The sequence below is a fragment of the Puma concolor genome, chromosome B2, assembly GCF_028749965.1.
Source record: "Puma concolor isolate L17-30 chromosome B2, mPumCon1.1.hap2, whole genome shotgun sequence".
NCBI classification, from domain to species: domain Eukaryota; kingdom Metazoa; phylum Chordata; class Mammalia; order Carnivora; family Felidae; genus Puma; species Puma concolor.
In genome coordinates this window covers 50,651,709-50,671,593 of record NC_141671.1, presented here as the reverse complement: position 1 = coordinate 50,671,593, position 19,885 = coordinate 50,651,709, and the positions used below count along the sequence as shown (strand labels likewise).

General features: G+C 40.9%; 1 protein-coding gene across 8 annotated transcripts in view; it reads left to right on the top strand.

The window, feature by feature from the left end:
- Positions 1-19,885, top strand: part of PKHD1 (PKHD1 ciliary IPT domain containing fibrocystin/polyductin) — a 494,091-nt gene that overhangs the window by 13,281 nt on the left and 460,925 nt on the right. For all 8 annotated transcript variants that reach the window (XM_086707056.1, XM_086707061.1, XM_086707057.1 and 5 more), the window contains 9 exons: positions 700-844; positions 4,639-4,747; positions 8,971-9,028; positions 12,421-12,499; positions 13,777-13,851; positions 14,530-14,594; positions 15,076-15,115; positions 15,956-16,026; positions 19,223-19,324. In XM_086707056.1, the coding sequence (XP_086563182.1) occupies positions 700-844; positions 4,639-4,747; positions 8,971-9,028; positions 12,421-12,499; positions 13,777-13,851; positions 14,530-14,594; positions 15,076-15,115; positions 15,956-16,026; positions 19,223-19,324 (744 nt within the window). The remainder of the gene's footprint in view (positions 1-699; positions 845-4,638; positions 4,748-8,970; positions 9,029-12,420; positions 12,500-13,776; positions 13,852-14,529; positions 14,595-15,075; positions 15,116-15,955; positions 16,027-19,222; positions 19,325-19,885) is intronic.

Sequence of the window (19,885 nt, the reverse complement as noted above, 5' to 3'; positions counted from 1 at the left end):
CGTGTGCAAGCAGGGGAGGGGCAGAGAGAGATGGGGACAGAATCTGAAGCAGGCTCCAAGTTCTGATCTTTTAGCATAGAGCCTGACGCGGGACTCGAACTCATGAGCCAAAGTTGGACGCTTAACTGACTGAGCCACCCAGGTGCCCCTGTATGTGGGAACTTCTTTTTTTTTTTTTTTTTTTTTTTTTTAATTTATTTATTTTTGGGACAGAGAGAGACAGAGCATGAACGGGGGAGGGGCATAGAGAGAGGGAGACACAGAATCGGAAACAGGCTCCAGGCTCCGAGCCATCAGCCCAGAGCCTGACGCGGGGCTCGAACTCACGGACCGCGAGATCGTGACCTGGCTGAAGTCGGACGCTTAACCGACTGCGCCACCCAGGCGCCCCATGTGGGAACTTCTAAACCATGGCTTAGTTTACCCACCTGTACCAGTGTAAAGAATAATTTTGAGGGCTGAAAAATTCCTGGATTTAAGTGGATGGACCTGAAGAGAGAGAGAAAATTCTTTTTTATACACTCGTAAATGAGAACATTCATTTACACAGCAGTCATAAATGCATTTGGAAATGAGGAGTAGTAATTTAATCCTTAGGCAAGCTCAGTGTCTCACAGTGCTCCTGTGTGGCCATGTTTTTATGTTGTTTGTGGATTACAGCTCTGTTTAGCCTCAAATTCCCCTTTCCCTGGTGTTTAGGTTTGCACTTAGAGCTCCTTTATCCCACCAATGGCTCTCAGCTGGAGATCCACCTGGTGAACATGGCTGTGCCTGGCCTGCCGAGCATCCCTTGTGACGTCTCTCCTGTCTTCTTGGATTTGCCACTGGTGATGTGCAGGACCAGGTACTCCTGTCAGCATGTGAGAAAGATCAGACAGGTTGAGTGCTTTGCTTATCTCCGTGGATTTTGGTAGAGCAACCCTTGCTGACTGTGGTTATCAGCTACAGCTTTAAAAAGGTTGCCTGTGAATACACTTCACCAGAGTTCCCTATCAGGGCTCTAGGGCCTAAGGGAGGATGAGAATATAAGGAAGATTTTTGAGAACCTGAGATATTTATAAGGAGGGGTTGGATTGTGTTTTCATCTGTGTTTTCTTGTTGGTGGTGGTGGTAAGGAGCTCTGTCACTATCAAGATTTCAATAAATAGTGCCATTTTACCATCTAAAGAACTCATCTTTTGAACTAGGCATAATCGTTAATGATTGAGCATAAACCCAAAACTAGTTAGAAAGGAAATTTGCTTTATTCCTCAGTGTATTTCCTTTTCGGTATGATTTGTACAGGATTCCAGGTAATCTATCTATCATCCTACTTAAGTTTTTTTTTTTTTTTTTTTTTTTTTTTTTTTTTTTTTGGCTTACGAAGTTTTCACATTCATTCTTTTCCCACTCATATCTTAGAGATGCTGCATGAAAGTGGATCATTGGTTGAGAGAAAAAAAATCATCATTTCCTTTTGTTTTTTGTTCCCTCCTTCAGCAAGGCTCCCTGTCTTCCATTTCTGTCTACGGAAATCCTAACCTGCGAAAGTCACCTCTTCCCTGAACATACAACTGAGTGTGATCTTTCCCTTCTTTGAAAGGGGGACAAATAGGGGCTGAAATCCAAGTGATGGTTACGACACCTTTGAGGAGGAAGCACCTTTTGCAGTTTACACAAAGGCATGGCATGTGTGGCCTCAGTGGCCCTGTGCCTCAGCTCTATGTTTCTCATGACTTTATGCCTGTTGTTCACTTCTCAGATTCATCCTAGAATTAAGTGCCTTGAGGACAGGAGATGTGTTTGACACCACCTTTGTAGTCCTTACGGTACTTAGCACAGTATCTTGTGAGGAGAAGATGCTCCATAAATGTCTGTTGAACTGAACTTTCTTATAGCCCTGCTGTTGGTTTTAAAACTGGGTTGCATATTTTCCTTAGGTTTTATGGTATACTTGGGCATAGAGTTCCTGCAAGAACTTGCCATGAAACTCTGAAGATCAAAACTCTGAAGATCTATCCCCTCAATCCCAACATACTAATGATTTTATTTTTTTTAAATGTTTATTTATTTATTTTTGAGAGAGAGAGAGAGAGGGAGGGAGGGAGAGGGAGAGCTGGGGGGAAGGGTAGAGGGAGAGGGAGACAGAGAATCCAAAACAGGCCCAGTGTGGACAGCAGAGAAACTGATGCAGGGCTGAACTCACGGACTGTGAGATTATGACCTAAGCTGAAGTCGGACACTTAACCAACTGAGACTGAACCATACTAATTAATATGGGTGTCCCCCATACTAATGATTTTAAGATGCACCATTGATGTAAATAATCTTTTTAGAGGAAAAGAAACACTATGTCTTATACGTGCTTGTTGGTTAAAAAGTATTGTTCAGTTAACATTCCAATGTGAAAAAAATGCACATTTTATCAGTACTCTCATATTCATTATCATAAAGATGTATCTTCTTTCACCAAAACAGGGATCATAGCCTCTAAATCAGCACTGTCTAATCAAAACATTACACAAGCCACAAATGTAATTTAAAATTTTCTAGTAGCCACATTAGAAAGTCAAAAGAAACAAGTGAAATTAATTGTAATAATTTATTTAACTCAACATATCCAGAATATTATTTCATATGTAATCAATATATAAATTATTAACAATATATATTTTATACAGTTTTTGCACACCAAGTCTGCAAAATCCAGTGTATATTTTACACTCCTAGCACATCTTATTTGGGACGAGCCCCATTTCAAGTGTTCATTAACCACCCATGGCATTGGATGGTGCAGATTTAAATATTTAAAGTCATACTGAAGATTTTGATGAGAAGGTTTGTAGGGGACACACTTCTTAATGCTAGCTCCTTATTGATCATATTCCCCCTCTTACAAAAATCAACATGAATGGCAGCACCAAAGAGGCAGAGAAATCACTGTGATATTTGTGAAAAGAGGAGAGAGGGTCTAGGACTTTCTTGATGGGTATATGAAGTGTTCATGGGCTGCTTGAATATTATGAAGTCAAGAATTTTTGGGGTAACGTAAAATCAATTCCTTTTATCAGGAGGAGCCTAGGATTCAAGCCCCACTTTGCTCCTGACCTATGGTGTTCACACACATAAATATCTTAATCTATTTGGAACTGTCAAAAATTTTTAATGGAAACTAGAATTAGACTATCTATCAATGTCCCTTCCAAGTCTTAAAGTCCCTGAACTTACAATTCTGACAAACAAGACAGGTTTTCTTTTTTTTTTTAATTTTAAGGACTTTCAGTAAAACAATTACATTTTGCCGAAGGATCCAATCTTTATTTTTTTTTATTTTTTTATTTTTTCAATATATGAAGTGTATTGTCAAATTGGTTTCCATACAACACCCAGTGCTCATCCCAAAAGGTGCCCTCCTCAATACCCATCACCCACCCTCCCCTCCCTCCCACCCCCCATCAACCCTCAGTTTGTTCTCAGTTTTTAAGAGTCTCTTATGCTTTGGCTCTCTTCCACTCTAACCTCTTTTTTTTTTTTTTTCCTTCCCCTCCCCCATGGGTTCCTGTTAAGTTTCTCAGGATCCACATAAGAGTGAAACCATATGGTATTTCTCTGTATGGCTTATTTCACTTAGCATCACACTCTCCAGTTCCATCCATGTTGCTACAAAGGGCCATATTTCATTCTTTCTCATTGCCACATAGTACTCCATTGTGTATATAAACCACAATTTCTTTATCCATTCATCAGTTGATGGACATGTAGGCTCTTTCCATAATTTGGCTATTGTTGAGAGTGCTGCTATAAACATTGGGGTACAGGTGCCCCTATGCATCAGTACTCCTGTATCCCTTGGGCAAATTCCTAGCAGTGCTATTGCTGGGTCATAGAGTAGGTCTATTTTTAATTTTTTGAGGAACCTCCACACTGTTTTCCAGAGTGGCTGTACCATTTTGCATTCCCACCAACAGTGCAAGAGGGTTCCCGTTTCTCCACATCCTCTCCAGCATCTATAGTCTCCTGATTTGTTCATTTTGGCCACTCTGAGTGGCGTGAGGTGATATCTGAGTGTGGTTTTGATTTGTATTTCCCTGATGAGGAGTGATGTTGAGCATCTTTTCATGTGTCTGTTGGCCATCTGGATGTCTTCTTTAGAGAAGTGTCTATTCATGTTTTCTGCCCATTTCTTCGCTGGGTTATTTGTTTTTCGGGTGTGAAGTTTGGTGAGCTCTTTATAGATTTTGGATACTAGCCCTTTGTCCAATATGTCATTTGCAAATATCTTTTCCCATTCCGTTGGTTGCCTTTTAGTTTTGTTGGTTGTTTCCTTTGCTGTGCAGAAGCTTTTTATCTTCATAAGGTCCCAGTAGTTCATTTTTGCTTTTAATTTCCTTGCCTTTGGGGATGTGTCAAGTAAGAAATTGCTACGGCTAAGGTCAGAGAGGTCTTTTCCTGCTTTCTCCTCTAGGGTTTTGATGGTTTCCTGAGGATACAATCTTTAAAGTCTAGTAGGTGAGTGGATCCAGAAGGCAAATAGACATAGGAATCCTTGGTAAGTGCCATTTCACAGGTGCAGGGAGGAAATTTAAAGTGGTCAGGTGGGGCGGCTGGCTTTGGTAATTCTGTCTTTGATTCACAAGGACATCCACTTTCTGCCTGCAGATCCCTGCTGTCTGAAGCACATGAGGGGCTGTACTACCTGGAAGTGCACTCTGGGGGACAGGTGGTAGGCAGCTCAAGTCCAGGACCGCGGGACAACTGTACTTTCCAGGTGGGTTCTAAGGATGGAGCAATGTGTGTTTGCTGTCTGAGGGAGTTTTTGTGCTATCGACAGGCAACTTACAAGTCAGGGTCTGCTTTGCCAGGGTAAGAAGAAAGGTGGATGGTGGTTGTCGGGTTTCTGAGTCTGTACCAATGCAAGTTAAGTATTGAGCACTTGGATGTCAGGTTCTATGCTTTATGTACATTAATTTGATGCTTGCAACAATTATATGGGGTACCTATTTATTATCGTGGTTTTACAGATGAGTGACTTGAGGCTCAGGGAGATGAAATAATTTGCCCATCTCCTCAATAATTTTCCTGTGTCCTCTAGGTAGTAAATGACAGAACTAGGATTCTTTAAAAATTGGTTTTTAATTTTTTATTGACATATGATGTCCTGTTACTTTCAGGTATATATCATAGTGATTTGATATTTTGATACATTACAAAATGATCCCTATGATAAGTCTAGGTTAGAATCTGTCATTATACAGAGACAGATGACAATATTACAATATTACAATATTATTGACTGTATTCCCTCTGCTGGTGGGAATGTACATTGGTGCAGCCACTGTGGAAAACAGTAAGCAGGTTTCTTAAAAAAATTAAAAATAGAAATATGATCCAGAGATTTATCTTCCTGATAATTATCTGATGAAAATGCAAACACTAATTTGAAGAGAGATATGCACCCCTATGTTTATTATTTACAATAGCCCAGATATGGAAGCAGCCCAGATGTCCATCTACTTCTTTCTTTCTTTCTTTCTTTCTTTCTTTCTTTCTTTCTTTCTTTCTTTCTTTCTTTCTTTCTTTCTTTCTTTCCTTCCTTCCTTCCTTCCTTCCTTCCTTCCTTCCTTCCTTCCTTCATGGAATGTTACTCAGTTATAAAAAAGAATAAACTCTTACCATTTGCAACAACATGGACAGAACTAGAGGGTATTGTGCTAAGTGAAATGAGTCAGATAGAGAAAGACAAATACTGTATGATTTCACTTACATGTGGAATTGAAAAGGACTAGGATTTGAACCTGTGTCAGACTTTAAATCTTCTAAACTGAAGCCCATAGAGGAGCCACAAAGATGATCATTGTGGGTCAGTGTTTCATTTTATAGCTGCAATTCTCCTGAGTCTTGGTAGGATGAAGGAACTCAGGGCCCAAGTTGTACCTCTGCCTCTGCTTTGTACTCTATTTCTGCTACTCTTTCCAACCTGAAATTGAAAGGGCATTTGCTGATGGCATTCTCCTTCTAACTTAGAGCCAAATGGGAGCAGAGAGAGGGAGAGTTTATGAGCTAATACCTAGCTTATTTTGGAGAAGCAATATGTATACTTGGTCTTAATTTTATGTTTGGTTCAGCCTATTGTTCATTTCAGGTTAGTTTCACACCAATCTCTCAAAAGGGAAGGTGCTAGACTTTTCACAAAAGGTTGAGGTTTGACAGTGTTCCTTGTGATGATCGTACTTCCCATAGGGTGCCTCTGTTGAAAGATTGCTCGTAACAGTATTAGTCATTAATGCTCCTTTAGAGCAAGAATTCATCCCCCCAAATCATCCCTGTTACCATCCACTCTTTATGTAGGCAGTCCATTTACAAATTTGGAATTTGCTGTCAGTTCACATTTAACAACTTGTCTCTCACTTCAAGAGAAGCTTGTTTTCTGGAATTTTGCTTCTGCACATATGCAGCAGAAAGAAAAAAACCATTCTTATTAAGACCCACACCACCACCTCTACACTGTCTCTGTAGATGTAACAGCAGATGGATGGCCAGGCACCCTCCCTAACCACCATGCTGTTTTTGGTTTTGATGTTCCTTTCACCCCAGATAGTAGTTTTCCTACTTATTAAAGATCGGGAGGGAGAGCAAGGGGAGAGAAGAGAAGCACTTCCTAAAATTGCACATTAAAGAAAACAAGTCCTCAAGTGCTTCGTCTAGCTTGGCGAGTTGATGAAAAATCACCAGGGGATGCAGTTAATGAGAGGCATTCCAAGCTAAATAAAACACAGTGTGTCTCTTTGTTTTGGGACTGGGGGAACCGTGAGTATTAAAAATTAATTCCATCTCGCCAGTCCACTTCAAAGAGCCTGCTGCAGGCGCTGACAAGTTTGAACAACTCACAGAAGGTTTATCAAGCAGCTGGTGGCTGTGGCTTCGCTATCCTGATCTGCTGTGTTTCCTCTCCCCCATCTCACTCAGGCTGACCTCACTCCGGCTCAGGGATCAGCGTGCGGGAAGCTTGATTTGGAAGCTCATTAATTTTTCACTTTGTCATGTCTCTCGCTTGGTGGGTGGACGGAGCCTGTTTTCCTTAGAAATACACCATTTTTATGTCATGTCAGCTCAGAGGGAATCACAAGTGAAGCTCTTTCTGAGGTTTAACTCTGAGCCACCCCACCATGTTGAGGAAGGGGAGGGATTGATCAAGGAGTCACTCTATTCCCCCTGCCACCACCCCAACCCCCACCCCCATGCTTCTGGTGGAAGGCTCACAGACTGAGTGGTAGATCTTACATTTCAAACTGGAAATCCAGACGCATGTGTCCTTATTTGGTCTGGACTTGATTGTACTTTAGCCTCAGTTTCTAATGTCTGTGAGAAGGGGAGGTGGTGACCACTACTCTATCTCATGAGGCTCCTAGGATATATTTCCAATGGCAGTGTCCAAGGGCACCTCAGGGAGAGGTGAAGGCCTGGGTACAGTAGGAGGCTGGGAGTCCAGGGTGTGGAGTGCATGTTTGGCAGGGGCAGGTGGAATTGTGTTAATCCTTATCTTTTGGTGAGATCAGAGCCAGCTCCCAATTGATGAGGTCATGGCATTCTTACTTTGACCTTCTGACTGTACATACTTTCTGTGACCTGTTCTCTAACCCTCTTTTAGGAGGAGGAAACTAGCCTTGATGGCAGGCTGTGTAGCCATGTGGATCAATACATAAAACTTACACTTGCCGAGCCACCATTAGCTTTTTTGAAATGTCTGTTGGTTCTCTCCTCTGATTAGGGCTGTTGATTAACAACGGAGTTATTCTTTGGTGGTATTCTGCCTGGGAAGGTGAACTCCTGGGATGCTGGAAGCAGGCCAAGCTAAATAATTTGCTTTCGCTTGATTTGCAAGTGGGAAGCAGTGTAGTTTATGGGGAATGAAGGCTGTGTAGGCATCTAGAGGAGGTTGAGAGTAAGGGTCACATGAGGGGGAAACCAAGTCTCTTCCTGAATGTTGTTAGCTCATGTGTCAAACCTTGGCCTGGTCAGTCCATCCTTATGCCTCTCTGTTCACACTGGCCCTGACTATGAAATGCACTAATCTTGGACTAACTCAGATGCCTATAGGTAAGATGAAATTCCTGGACTTGTCTTTTTCTCCCCTCTACTTCCAGGTACCATATCAATCATCTCAGATGGGGCCACTTTATTCATTCACAAAAATTTGAATGTCTTCTGTATACCATGCTATGCATAAGAGTAAAACCATGACTGAGTAAGGCACTGTCCCTGCCTTTCTAGAGCATGTGATTAGCAGAGAATATACTTTGGGGGAAGGGACATAGAAAGCTGATTTGGAGGGCCATGACCAGGCTTTCATAGACTTCCACCTCTTCCATCAGGGCTATTTTCCCCCTTCTCAAAGAGTGATGTTGCTTCCCATTCCTTGAATCATTTGAATCCTTTTTTCTCCTGAGAGCCATGATCCATTTTCTCAACAAACACCTCACTTGTGTGCCTACCCAACTCCAGTTTTTTGTAGCTTGCTCATTCCTACAAAGGTGTTGATGATAATTTAAGTTGCAATCCTTTCAACTTAAGTAAGCAAATTTTTGCCAAGAAAATTAAAATCCTTCAAGATTCCAAAATACCAAGTTACAATAATGGAATTCTAAAGGTGGCCTACCTACCTATTTTTCTGGTGAAATGTGTTCCTGGCTACGGTAGGTGGGCTGGTGGAAACAGACTTGCCAAAGTTTGGGCAATATGGTACAGGACAGAGAGCTACATGACCTTGGTAAAATTCTCTTTACTTCCTCTGTGGAGAAACTATAGTAATACCTGTTAACTCTGCTTCACAGTTGTATTATGAGGATAAAAAGAAATAGATGTACATTTATTTGAGGAAGTGTAACCATTTACCATCTTTGACTAATATCCGATGAGGAATGACTTTTGCTTCTTGTCTGTGGTTGTGATATTCTAATGGAATGCTCCCTTATGATAACCTTTCCTGAACAGTTTTCCAGGGGGCAGACACCCATTGTTTACCACGTTATACCACCGAGTGGAGTGCCAGGTAAGAAATCTCCTATTAAAATAGGAATAATTATGGATCCCTTTGCTAAAGCTATTGAAAACTCTTCTACCCAGGTGGGTGCTCTCTATAAATGGGAACACTGAACTTCTCTGATGCTGGTTTGAAAATAAATGTCAACCTCTGGTTTACTTTTAATCTGGTTTGGTTTCACCTGTGGGCTCTTTTGCTCTGTGACTTTACTGATAACAAAAGGAATCCAAACATGAAAAGGAAAAGAGGCCAGCAAAATCAAACCAGGTACTGCCAGAGCATGGAAGAAATAAAAATCATCATTGTTCTTAATTTTATAGTTGTTTGCATAATAGCAAACCTTTTTTGAACTTTACTGTGAGCCAGGCTCTGTTCTAAGTGTTTGGCATATATTATCTTATCAGATTCTCACAAGAACCTGATGACATAGGGACTATAATTCTCATTTGCTGATGAGGAAACGAGATACCAAAAGGTTAAGCAACTTGCTTAAAGTCAGCTATTAAGTGTGTAGCTGGGATTTGCACCCAGGCAGGCAGAATCCAGAGTGGGCAGGTGTACCCATTGTTTTGTTTTGCATTGAGTGGTGTTGCATACCACATGCAAGGCCAGCAACCCTGATCCTTACACTGGGGGTTTGTTTGTGAATTAGAGGGCACACAGGCATGCAAAGGCCAGGGGATAGAAGTGAAGAAGAGAGAGAAGGTTGAGATTTACATAAAAGAGGGGATCGCAGCTAAGAAATAGGTTCAAGAATCGCTAAGCTTGCCTTACAACTAAGTAGTAAATACAAGCTAGGATTATGTATAATTTGCTGTCTGATTCTTGGCAAATTCCTAGGTCTATTTCAGATTTTCCCTTTGTTCAGGGTTTCCAGATGGTGTAATTATGGGAATACAAATTGCTAAATGTTTATATGTAGTTGTGTCTAAATGCATAAACTGATCTAGTTTTGAATGTCTTGACTGCTCGAGAATGTCACAATGAATATCTGAGTTGCTGAAAAGTATTTGCCCTTTGGGTGTGTGTGTGTGTGTGTGTGTGTGTGTGTGTGTGTGTGTGTAGACACAAGATTATGTATGTGTGTATTTAAATTATATACTGAAGAATATGATTCCAGCATAATTTTTTTTATGTGGGTTATTCAGAGATCTGTTCCTTTCCATTTGAATAATCAAGACGTGATCATGTTTTATTAAAAAGAAAATGTGCTCTAAAAGTCGCATGCAGACATTTGGGTCCTTGCTGCTCTGGTGTTAGAAAGCTCTTGTTTAGATGGCAGAAGTCCACAGGGTGAGGGATGAGGAAGGGGCCTGCCATGAGAGGTGTGAAGTGGGATATTGGCTCACACGGATCTGTCAGGCCCGTTTCTCCCTCCCAATCCAAGAGCTGCACACTGTATCTTCCCCCTTCTGGGGGAATGGTTGGTGGCTGGCCTTGTTGGAGTGGTCCCTCTGGGTAGGATCCACATGGTGACATCTTTGAAATCATTTTACAGATGATTACTCTCATTTCATTTGGGAAGTCTGCCCAGAATAGCAGCCAGGGAGATGGGGGAGGTGGTGGGGACAGGAGAGATGATGTTCCATTAGCAGTTGAGTTTCTATATGTGGTTAACAGTTCTCCACTGTGACGGAGAATCACCCAGAACCATAGGCTGGCTTAGCCATTTCTCAGGCTCTATTGGACTTCTTTATTTAGAAGCAAGACTGTTAACCACTCACAAAATTCCCAATTTCTAGAACTTATTGCCAATTTTTAAAATTGTGCCCAAGAAAGCAAGAAATCATGCCCATCAAAGCCAGGGAATTAATACTTTAGCTCTATTAAAGTGAAGGGAAATTATTTTGCCAGTTGTTAATAGTAACAAAGAACTCCAGAGTCTAGGCTTTCTCCATTTCTGTGATCTTTGTCTAAGGCATTAGGTTCCAGCCCCTTCTACCCATTCATCTGTACAGTGAGTGGCTCTCATACTTCCCGGAAGGTTCCCATGGTTTCAGTGCTAGTCAGTCATCCAGTGACCACAGACAAAAGTCTTCTTGTATTAATAAAGCACCCACAGCATGAAGGGAACAACTTCTTGGTAATGTTCTTTTGTGACTTTAAATGTGGCCATGAAGAGATTCAAAGTCTTCTGCCTTCAGTGACTTCATCATCCCCTTAAGTGCTCTTTTCTTTTCCACCTTTGTTGTTTTACCTCATTAACCAAAACTGCTCTCATCTCTTAACATTGTTTGTAATGCTGTAAGATTACAGTGTATATGGTTAAATTTCCTAATTATTTGGAAGGCACACATTCCCAGGTTGTGGGGTTGTTTGGTGAAATTGAACTACATCACCTTACTATGGTGTGCTTGCTTAAAACTTTGCCTCATGTAGTTCTACAGAACTGAGTTTAGGTGTTTTCAACTATGGAAGAAATCAGCTCATGTAGCATCTGGTAGGGGCCCCCAAACTCTTTGTGAAAGAGTGACATCAGATTCCTTTCTCACCACAGATTCCTTTCTCACCAACTATGAACAGATTGGGTAGGGACAGTACCAAGAGTCCACCTTGCTGAGAGGGGGGATTGCTGATGCCTGCACTTCCTCTTGAACTTGAACTCAAAAGAGGGTGTATTAAGTAAATACTTGTTACCTAGTGGAAATCCCTATGAGTCACATAGAGGAGACTCAGCAGTAGAAGTCATCCATTTGTCAGTGGGCAAGGCTGACACCAACTGTTTGCAGGTCTTCAATTTGTTCTATCTTTGAACATGAGCATAATTTTTGAATGAATGAGATGTGCAATTGCCCATCTTTATGCTGTAATTCTGTTCTATCTCATGCCTTTCTTTCTGAGTTCCCATCCATTTGGGTCATCCTTGACATTTATCTTTTGTCCTCTGAGATTTGGAAGAAAGTCTAGTATCCCCAAATACCCATCCAGATCATGTGACATGAACCTCCTTGGTTTTCCATATTAGCAAGTGCCCAGGGGAAAGTGTCATGAAATGCAGAGCACCCCAAGGCACCGTGTTCTTAAATCCCACGTTAGGTGATGATCTACACACAGCCAAGAGGGTAGAACAAGTCAGTGTGTGGAAACTGGCCTTTCCTCCCGAAAGCCTCATACTTCATAGAACTGTGGGGAAGACCTGTTCTTGCTTTTGTGTTCTGTACGTAGCTGATTGACTCTGTGATTGCAATAATTAGTTATTTTAGACTTTTTAATGTGTAATATTGATCACTGGATCATACTTGAGACTCCTTTCCTGTTGTACAGTTTGTAAAAAAGCATTAATATTCTGAGTCATGTCCAGTTTGGCTGTATTAAATAGATGGTACCAAAAATAAATTGCTTATGTTATAATTTACAGTATGAGTGAAGTGTGTTACATTTCAAAAATCTTCTTAAAACAGGAGAACTAATACATGTGTATGGTTGGATTATCACTGGAAGACCGGAAACCTTTGATTGCGATGCGGAGTACATTGATAGGTAAGTGTGTGTTAGTTTCTGTGTTCAACGAGTTACAAACATGCTGGATTGCTTCCTCAGACCAGCTTCCCCGATAGCAATAAATTGTGAGCAGTTGGCACAGAATTGCTGTTTTCTTTGCAGTTTATGGTCCCTGGTGAGTTGGGCTTCAGCAAACTTTGTTAATGTAATTGCAACTGGTCGATTAAGTTGGTCCATTTATTTACTGACAACTAGTCACTCTGGGCTCAGCGTGAATTGTGCTGTAACTGCATCTGTGGGTTTTCTTTTTCAATTCTTCCCCTTCTCTCCCTTGTTTCTCAGGCTGAAATGATTCTTTTTTTCTTTTTTTTGTAAAACGACATGTGAACCCCAAAGACCATTGTAACTTCCTTCTTGGGTTGGTATCCATTTGTGCATTTAGGAATTCTGTTAGTCTGATCAGAGGAAAACATGGAAGAAGGCACTGGGAGCCACTGAATTTTACTGTTTTCTGGGAATAATGAGGATGGCCAGACACTTTAAAATGGAAAGTGGTACTATTAAATCACGCGTGCTAGGGAAGGAAAGGAACAAGAGGCAATGTGTTGAAGTTGTGTTTCGGGGAGGCTTTAAGCAACTGTGATTTTGCAATATCTGAAGTAGTTATAGCCAGGCTTGATAAGGTAGAAGAAACCGAGTCTTACTGTAGCTGAGTGGATTCTATATACTTGTGTCTGGTTTTCCTTGTACTCCTAGAAAGGATGGGGGTATTGTCTTCTGTTCCATCTCTGTGATTCTGCCCTAGGTGAGGAGAACATGATCTGGCTACTCTCCAGATCTACATTTTTGGCATTAAGTAGTGGTGAACTTGTCTTGAAAGGAAATGACTCTTTCTGTGGAGGATACAAGCCCCAAGTACATCCTTAATAATATGCCACATTCACTGCTTGGTCCCATGTCAGCCTTGGTCAGGGATATAACATTGAAAAGGGGAATGGAGGCATCGACTCCACAGTAGTTCTATGTAGACTCAATATAGCCATTGTGGGTATGATGAGGATTTTGGTGGAAAAGGGAAATGCTCTTTCTGCAGTGTGAAGGTGTGGACCATGAAACAGTGCTATGCATTGCTTACCTTCAGACTGAGAGTTGATTCAACATCTCCTCAGGGGACAGGCTTTGGCCACCCTCAGTGATTCCCCATAAATCCAGAGAAGAATGCTCATAACAGTGTTTCCTCTGAGTTTTGCTAGGAATTTTTACTGAGAGTCTTACACTATTGTCTCATGTCTTTTTTACCCCATTTTTTTATCCAGTCCATTGATCTTGGAAGCTCAAGGAGACAACTGGGTCACAGCCTGCTCTCTTGTAAACAGGCAGACAGGAAGCTGGTGAGTGTCTTTCCTGCCTAATACATGCTTTTAGGTTCTTCCATGTGGGTTTCTCTCTGTCTCTCTCTGTCTCTCTGTCTCTCTCTCTCTCTCTCTCACACACACACACACACACACACACACACACACACACACTCACACCTTTTTTTTTTTTTTGAGAGAGAGAGAGAGAGAGAGAGAGACACCAACCGACCATGAGAGAATGCGAGCAGGGGAGTGGTAGAGGGAGAGGGAGTGAGAGAATCTTATGCAGGCTTCACACCCAGTGCAGAGCCCTACTTGGGCTCCATCTCACGAGCTGTGAAATCATGACTTGAGCTGAAGTTGGACATTTAACCTACTGAGCCGCCCAGGAGCCCCAATAATAGATTTTTTTCTTTTTTAAGGGTTTTTCTCTCCTTTTTGTAAAGGTTTTGGAAAGAATGGAGAGGTCTGAAAAGAGGTTGGGAGCAAGTTAAATTTTGTCTCTCGCACTGCATGCTTGCCTGATAGCATATGTGTCAACAAGAACTCTAGTTAGTACAGTTCTAGTGTTTGCTCCCATGAACTCATTATGCCTTAAGTATTTACCAATTTTTGCTGGCCAACTCACCTTTTATTTTTTACTTTCCTGGCTAAAGAGTCAGAACTTCTGAGTTGTCTGATAATTCTCACCTCAGGTTTTGGTTCTCTCTCTAGCTATCCTCTTCAGGAAGACCATGGTTTTGGAACCCTGCAGTGCCGTGTGGAAGGCAACTACATTGGTCCGTTCAGGAAGTGGCATAAGTTTAAAGTCTTTTCTGTTTCTTTTTCTGTATCAGAAAAATACTGTTTCAAGAATGCTCACAAGCATGAAAAGAGTAATTACCATGTATTGAGAACTCCTTAAAAGGCTAATTTAATCCTCACAATAAGTGGATTGGTGAAGTTGGTAGAATTACTTTTACTTTATAGGTGAGAAAATTGTAGCTGGTAACCAGTAGAGCCAGGCTTCCCATGTTTAGTCAAACTGTGAGACTGCTGTAATTCTTATCTGCTTTACGCTACTACATTTATCCTTTTATTGTTGGAAGTCAACACTGATGGTGCTAAATCTGGGAGGTGTTTGTTCTGGGCACTCTTAATGAAATCACGGGTTTGGGCAGTCACTTGGTGATATCTGGAGTCCTTGGGTTTAGGGTAGCAATGGCCTGGCCCAGATGATACATGCAGACTCTTGTGTTAATGTCTTTCTTTTTGTTACAGGCTCCCAGAATGTTAGTTTCTCAGTATTTAACAAAGGAAAGTAAGTAATGAGGAGTAAGCAGATTTATTATCATTTTGTATTATCCATCTCTTTCTTGTTTTGCTTACTTTTTTGAACCTTTTATAATGGAAAATTCCAATCAGACAGATTAGCATAATGAAACCTGCTTGGTTTCTTTTACTTAGGTGAATATAATTGTGTCTTGAGGTACTGTAGATGTTTCAATGGGATGATGGCACAAAATTTTGGGAATTAGGTCTTAAGTAAAAAGTAATCTCATAATACTGTAAATTTAAAACAGAACATAGTTCCATGAAATGCGTTGTCTAGCAAATGCCTTCTTCAAGATGGAAAGGGTCCAATTTCATAGAGCTTTGGTGAGGAAATTATGATTGTGAATGATTCCTGCATGCCTTACCTAATGTTCTGACACTATATAATTTGTCAGGTATTTTCTTTAAAAGTATGTTATCTAGCTGATATTAATCTCATTGTGGTGATAGTGACATAATTACCTGCAGTAACATAGCCCCAGATATGGAGGCTCTCTCTTTCTCTCGAATTTAGGAAGGAATAACCCTAATATCTATTGCATATCTACTGTAGGCCAACTCTTTACCAGGACCTTTCACATCATCATTCCATTTAATGCTTGTGACCCTGTGAAGTAGGTGTAATCATTGTCATACAAAAATTTTCTAAATCGCAAAACATACATTGCCTCATCGGTATCATTCTCTATTTGTCAAAAGGAACTGGTATCTAAACTGTTATAAAGATCAGGAGAGGTTGGCCCATGATCTTCATTTTAGGCAGCCAATTTAAAAAATGCAATCTCAAATGATTTTTTTCACCTAAAACAAAACTTTGTCTTGGAAGGTCCATGGTACACAAGAATGCATGGCTGGTCAGTGCTAAACAGGAGCTTTTCCTGTACCAGACATATTCAGGTACAATTTTCCTTCTCCCTGTCCTCCTCACACCTCGCTGAATGTAGAATCCTCCTTCCCTTTTTCCTGTCCGTTTCTCTATGACCATGAACACCTGAGGCTGTCCCCACAGTGATGGAAGACCCTTCGGCTTTGGATGAGAATAAGTTGCTTGTGTGAGTGTCACATGTGGTTGCCATATTAAAAGAGGGTCGATCATGGACTTCTATGCAAAGTTTGTGGATATAAACTGAATGAAAGAAAGGAGGTCACCCTTGTTGTATGTTCTGAGAAATGATGGAAGAGCGATGGCACTGAAAAGTACAAAAGTGCATCTTTTCAGTTACTTTAACACCTCACCTTGAGTATTCATCCAATAACTTATGACTTGCTGATATTGATGCTAAACTACAGTTGAGTATTCATCCAACAACTTATGACTTGCTGATATTGATGCTAGACTACAGTGTTGCTATCAGATGAGCAAACCTCCATACTAAAAAAAATGAATGTTGAAATTGGAAACTTGCATGAAATTGTGAATGCAATTCAGTAGTAGAGGGTTGATCACTAAAGAAGAGTACTTAGACTTCAGTGTTGAAGACAATCCCAAAGCCACTGAAGATATGTCTGTGAAGTAGGTGCAAATTCCAGGGGCAATAAGATCAACCTTTGCCAAAAGTGCAAGAAATTTCATAGGTCAAGGGGCAAATGCTATTTACTCTCTAGATAGGATAATTCTGCAAAATCTGAATTTTGATCTCTGCCTTTTATTTAACATCTTTTAAAAATTAAAAAAAAATGTTTTTATTTTAGAGAGGTGGGAACAGAGGAAGAGAGAGAGAATCCCAAGCAAGCTCCATGCTCAGGGTGGAGTCCGATGGAAGGCTCAATCCCATGACCCTGGGATCATGACCTGAGCCGAAATCAACAGTTGGATGCTCAACTCACTGAGTCACCCAGGCGCCCCTCCTTTATTTTCTTTAACCAGTATAGCTAGTCTCTTTGGGAGTAAGTTTGAAGAAGCAACTTACTGGCTGGCCCTTATTGAGTAGTTTGAGTACATGCACTCTCAATATTAATTCCACTATGAGACAGTACTAGGCTCATTTTACAGATGAAGAAACAGACCCAGAAGGACAAATTAACCAAAGGTCCCAGTGCCATAAAAATGCAGATCCAATTCAAAATCTTATGCACGTAAACAATTTATGATGGGACGTCCACTCTCCTGGCCACCTGACCCCAAGATTCCTGGTGAATTTGCCTAACACTGTTGAACCAGCCAGATAGGCTGACAGGAATCTCTAATCACATAGCTATTTCATATTTCCAGTACTGATGTCTTCTTGGGATGAGAACTCCAGGCCAGAACTATTTTTTTAATGTTTATTTTTGAGAGAGAGACAGAGTGCAAATGGGGGAGGGGCAGAGAGAGAGGGAGACACAGGATCTGAAGTAGGCTCCAGTCTCTGAGCTGTCAGCACAGAGCCTGACACAGGGCTCTAACCCACGAACCACAAGATCATGACCTGAGCTGAAGTTGGACACTTAACCGCCTGAGCTACCCAGGCGCCCCCTAGAACTTTCTTATAGCTGAGGAGGCTATGGGAGAGGGAATATGGACTATTATAAAGGACACTGGGCTGAGCTCCCCAAGGGCTGGCATTCATTTGTTTACTTGATGATTTTGGTTAAGTCATTTAGCTTTCTGAGCTGTAATTAAATATCTATAAAGTGGACAAAGTGGTGTTTGTCCTTCTAACTCCAAAAGCTGTTGAAAGAAGTAAATGAGCAAGAGTCTTGGGATTCATCTACGATTTTCCTCCCCTCTCTCTTCTCTAATCCACTCAGTCACCAGTTTCTGCTGGTTTTACCTCCCATCCATTTCTTGATAAGGTTTTAGATTACTTATTGCAATTAGACCCCTTATCAATTTCTTAAATATGATGTATCCATTCTATCTCTACAATCACTACCTCAATTTAGAATCCCATCATCTTTTGCCTGGCATGCCACAATGGTTCCAAGGTGCCCCGATCTGTTCTCTGTCCCCTAAAGATCCATGTTCTACATCACCACCACCATTCTCTACACCACACATCTGATGCCTCTCCCTTGCCACCCCCTAAAGGCTTCCCACTCTCAATAGGAAATGGTACCAGCCTCTGGTCTCTTCCTCATCTGCTTCTCCTGTTCTGTCTTTCCCATTCTAGCAACACGGAAATGGACCTTAAATGAAGCCTCTCTCCACAGAGGCTATCGTTTGCTTTATTTAAACATCCTTTGCCTTATTTCTTTCCTTCACTTGGCCAGTTTTAATTCACACTTTAAGATTCAGCTCAGGAATCATTTCTAGAAATTTCTTTCTATTCCATAGACCCTAGCTCTATTCCTAATCCTCCCCTCTGCACTTTCATGTACTCTCTCTAATTGTGCTAGCCCAGCATGTCATAATTATACTATTTCATAGGCAGGAGCTTATATAAGAAATGCCCCGATAAAACCCATAACCATTCATAATTAGCTTCTTTGTGTCTTCAGTTTGTTGGAGAAGACAACTCCTGTTTCCCCTTGAGGGAATAGAACTTAGAATGGTCAAGTTTGGATCATAGGAGAGGAAAGGACCAGAAAATCTTACATTCTGGGGGATATGTGGCATATGACAGTGGGATTTTGAAGCAGTCAGGAGGCAGCATGGAAAAACATGTTTGAGGTGGTGAGTGTACACAGGGAGAAGAGCATGTGGGATGGAAGGAGGGCAAGGCTCCTGAAGATGGTGCAATTCATTCTCTTGCTTAGAGCAAACTGCAAACTCAAACAGGTGAACCAAGGCTTGGCCTGGTGCATCCAAAGCTGATTCCTCCATAACATAAAACCTACTGTTCTGTGACTTGTAAATTGAATACTTGAGATCTGGTGACAGGTTTCCTAAGAAAGCATCATGGTATGTAAGGATTTCTGCTATTAGCATGAGTGACTGCATCTCCCCTTCCTTTGAAATATTGATCCTGTATTATATGTATTATACATATTGTTATAGGTAAGTCCTTATTATATGCATTTTAAGTGACTATTACTAGAAAAAATTCCAACTATTGCTGGTCTTAGAAAGTGAAAGTAAGGAATACATTAGTGATAGCCTTCTATTATTATATTATCTGGGTCACATTCTATATTCTATGTTCAGAAGCTTACTTTTTTTTTTCTTTTGCAGAAATACTATCTGTGTTTCCAGAATCTGGGAGCCTTGGGGGAAAAACAGACATTATAATTACGGGAGACTTCTTTGACAATCCTGCCCGGGTTACCATTGCAGGTAACTAAGTTAGAATGGCTGAAAATAGTTCATAGTTTAAATGCTGTAGGAGATTAAGTGTCTCTTATGGCATGCAGTGAGTGGGGAGAAGAAATTTTTGCCTCTTCTGACTCATTACGCCATCCTGCCCTAAGGTATTTTATCTGTTTGTTTGAGACTAGGTGGGATTGTAGTCCTGTAGGGACAGTTTATGGACATACTCCTAATTTACAGCAATTCCCAAACTGGTGCAGCCTCCCTGGAAAAAAGTATAGAGGTTCCTCAAAAAATTAAAAATAAAACTACCCTACGACCCAGCAATTGCATTACTAGGTATTTATCCAAAGGATACAAAAATGCTGATTCGTAGGGGCAATGCACCCCAATGTTTATAGCAGCACTATCAATAATAGCCAAGTTATGGAAGAAAGTCAAATGTCCATCGACTGATGAGTGGATAAAGAAGATGTTGTATATAAATACACACACACCATGGAATATTACTTGGCAATGAAAAATAATGAAATCTGCCATTTGCAACAACGTGGATGGAACTGGAGGGTATTATGCTAAGTGAAACAA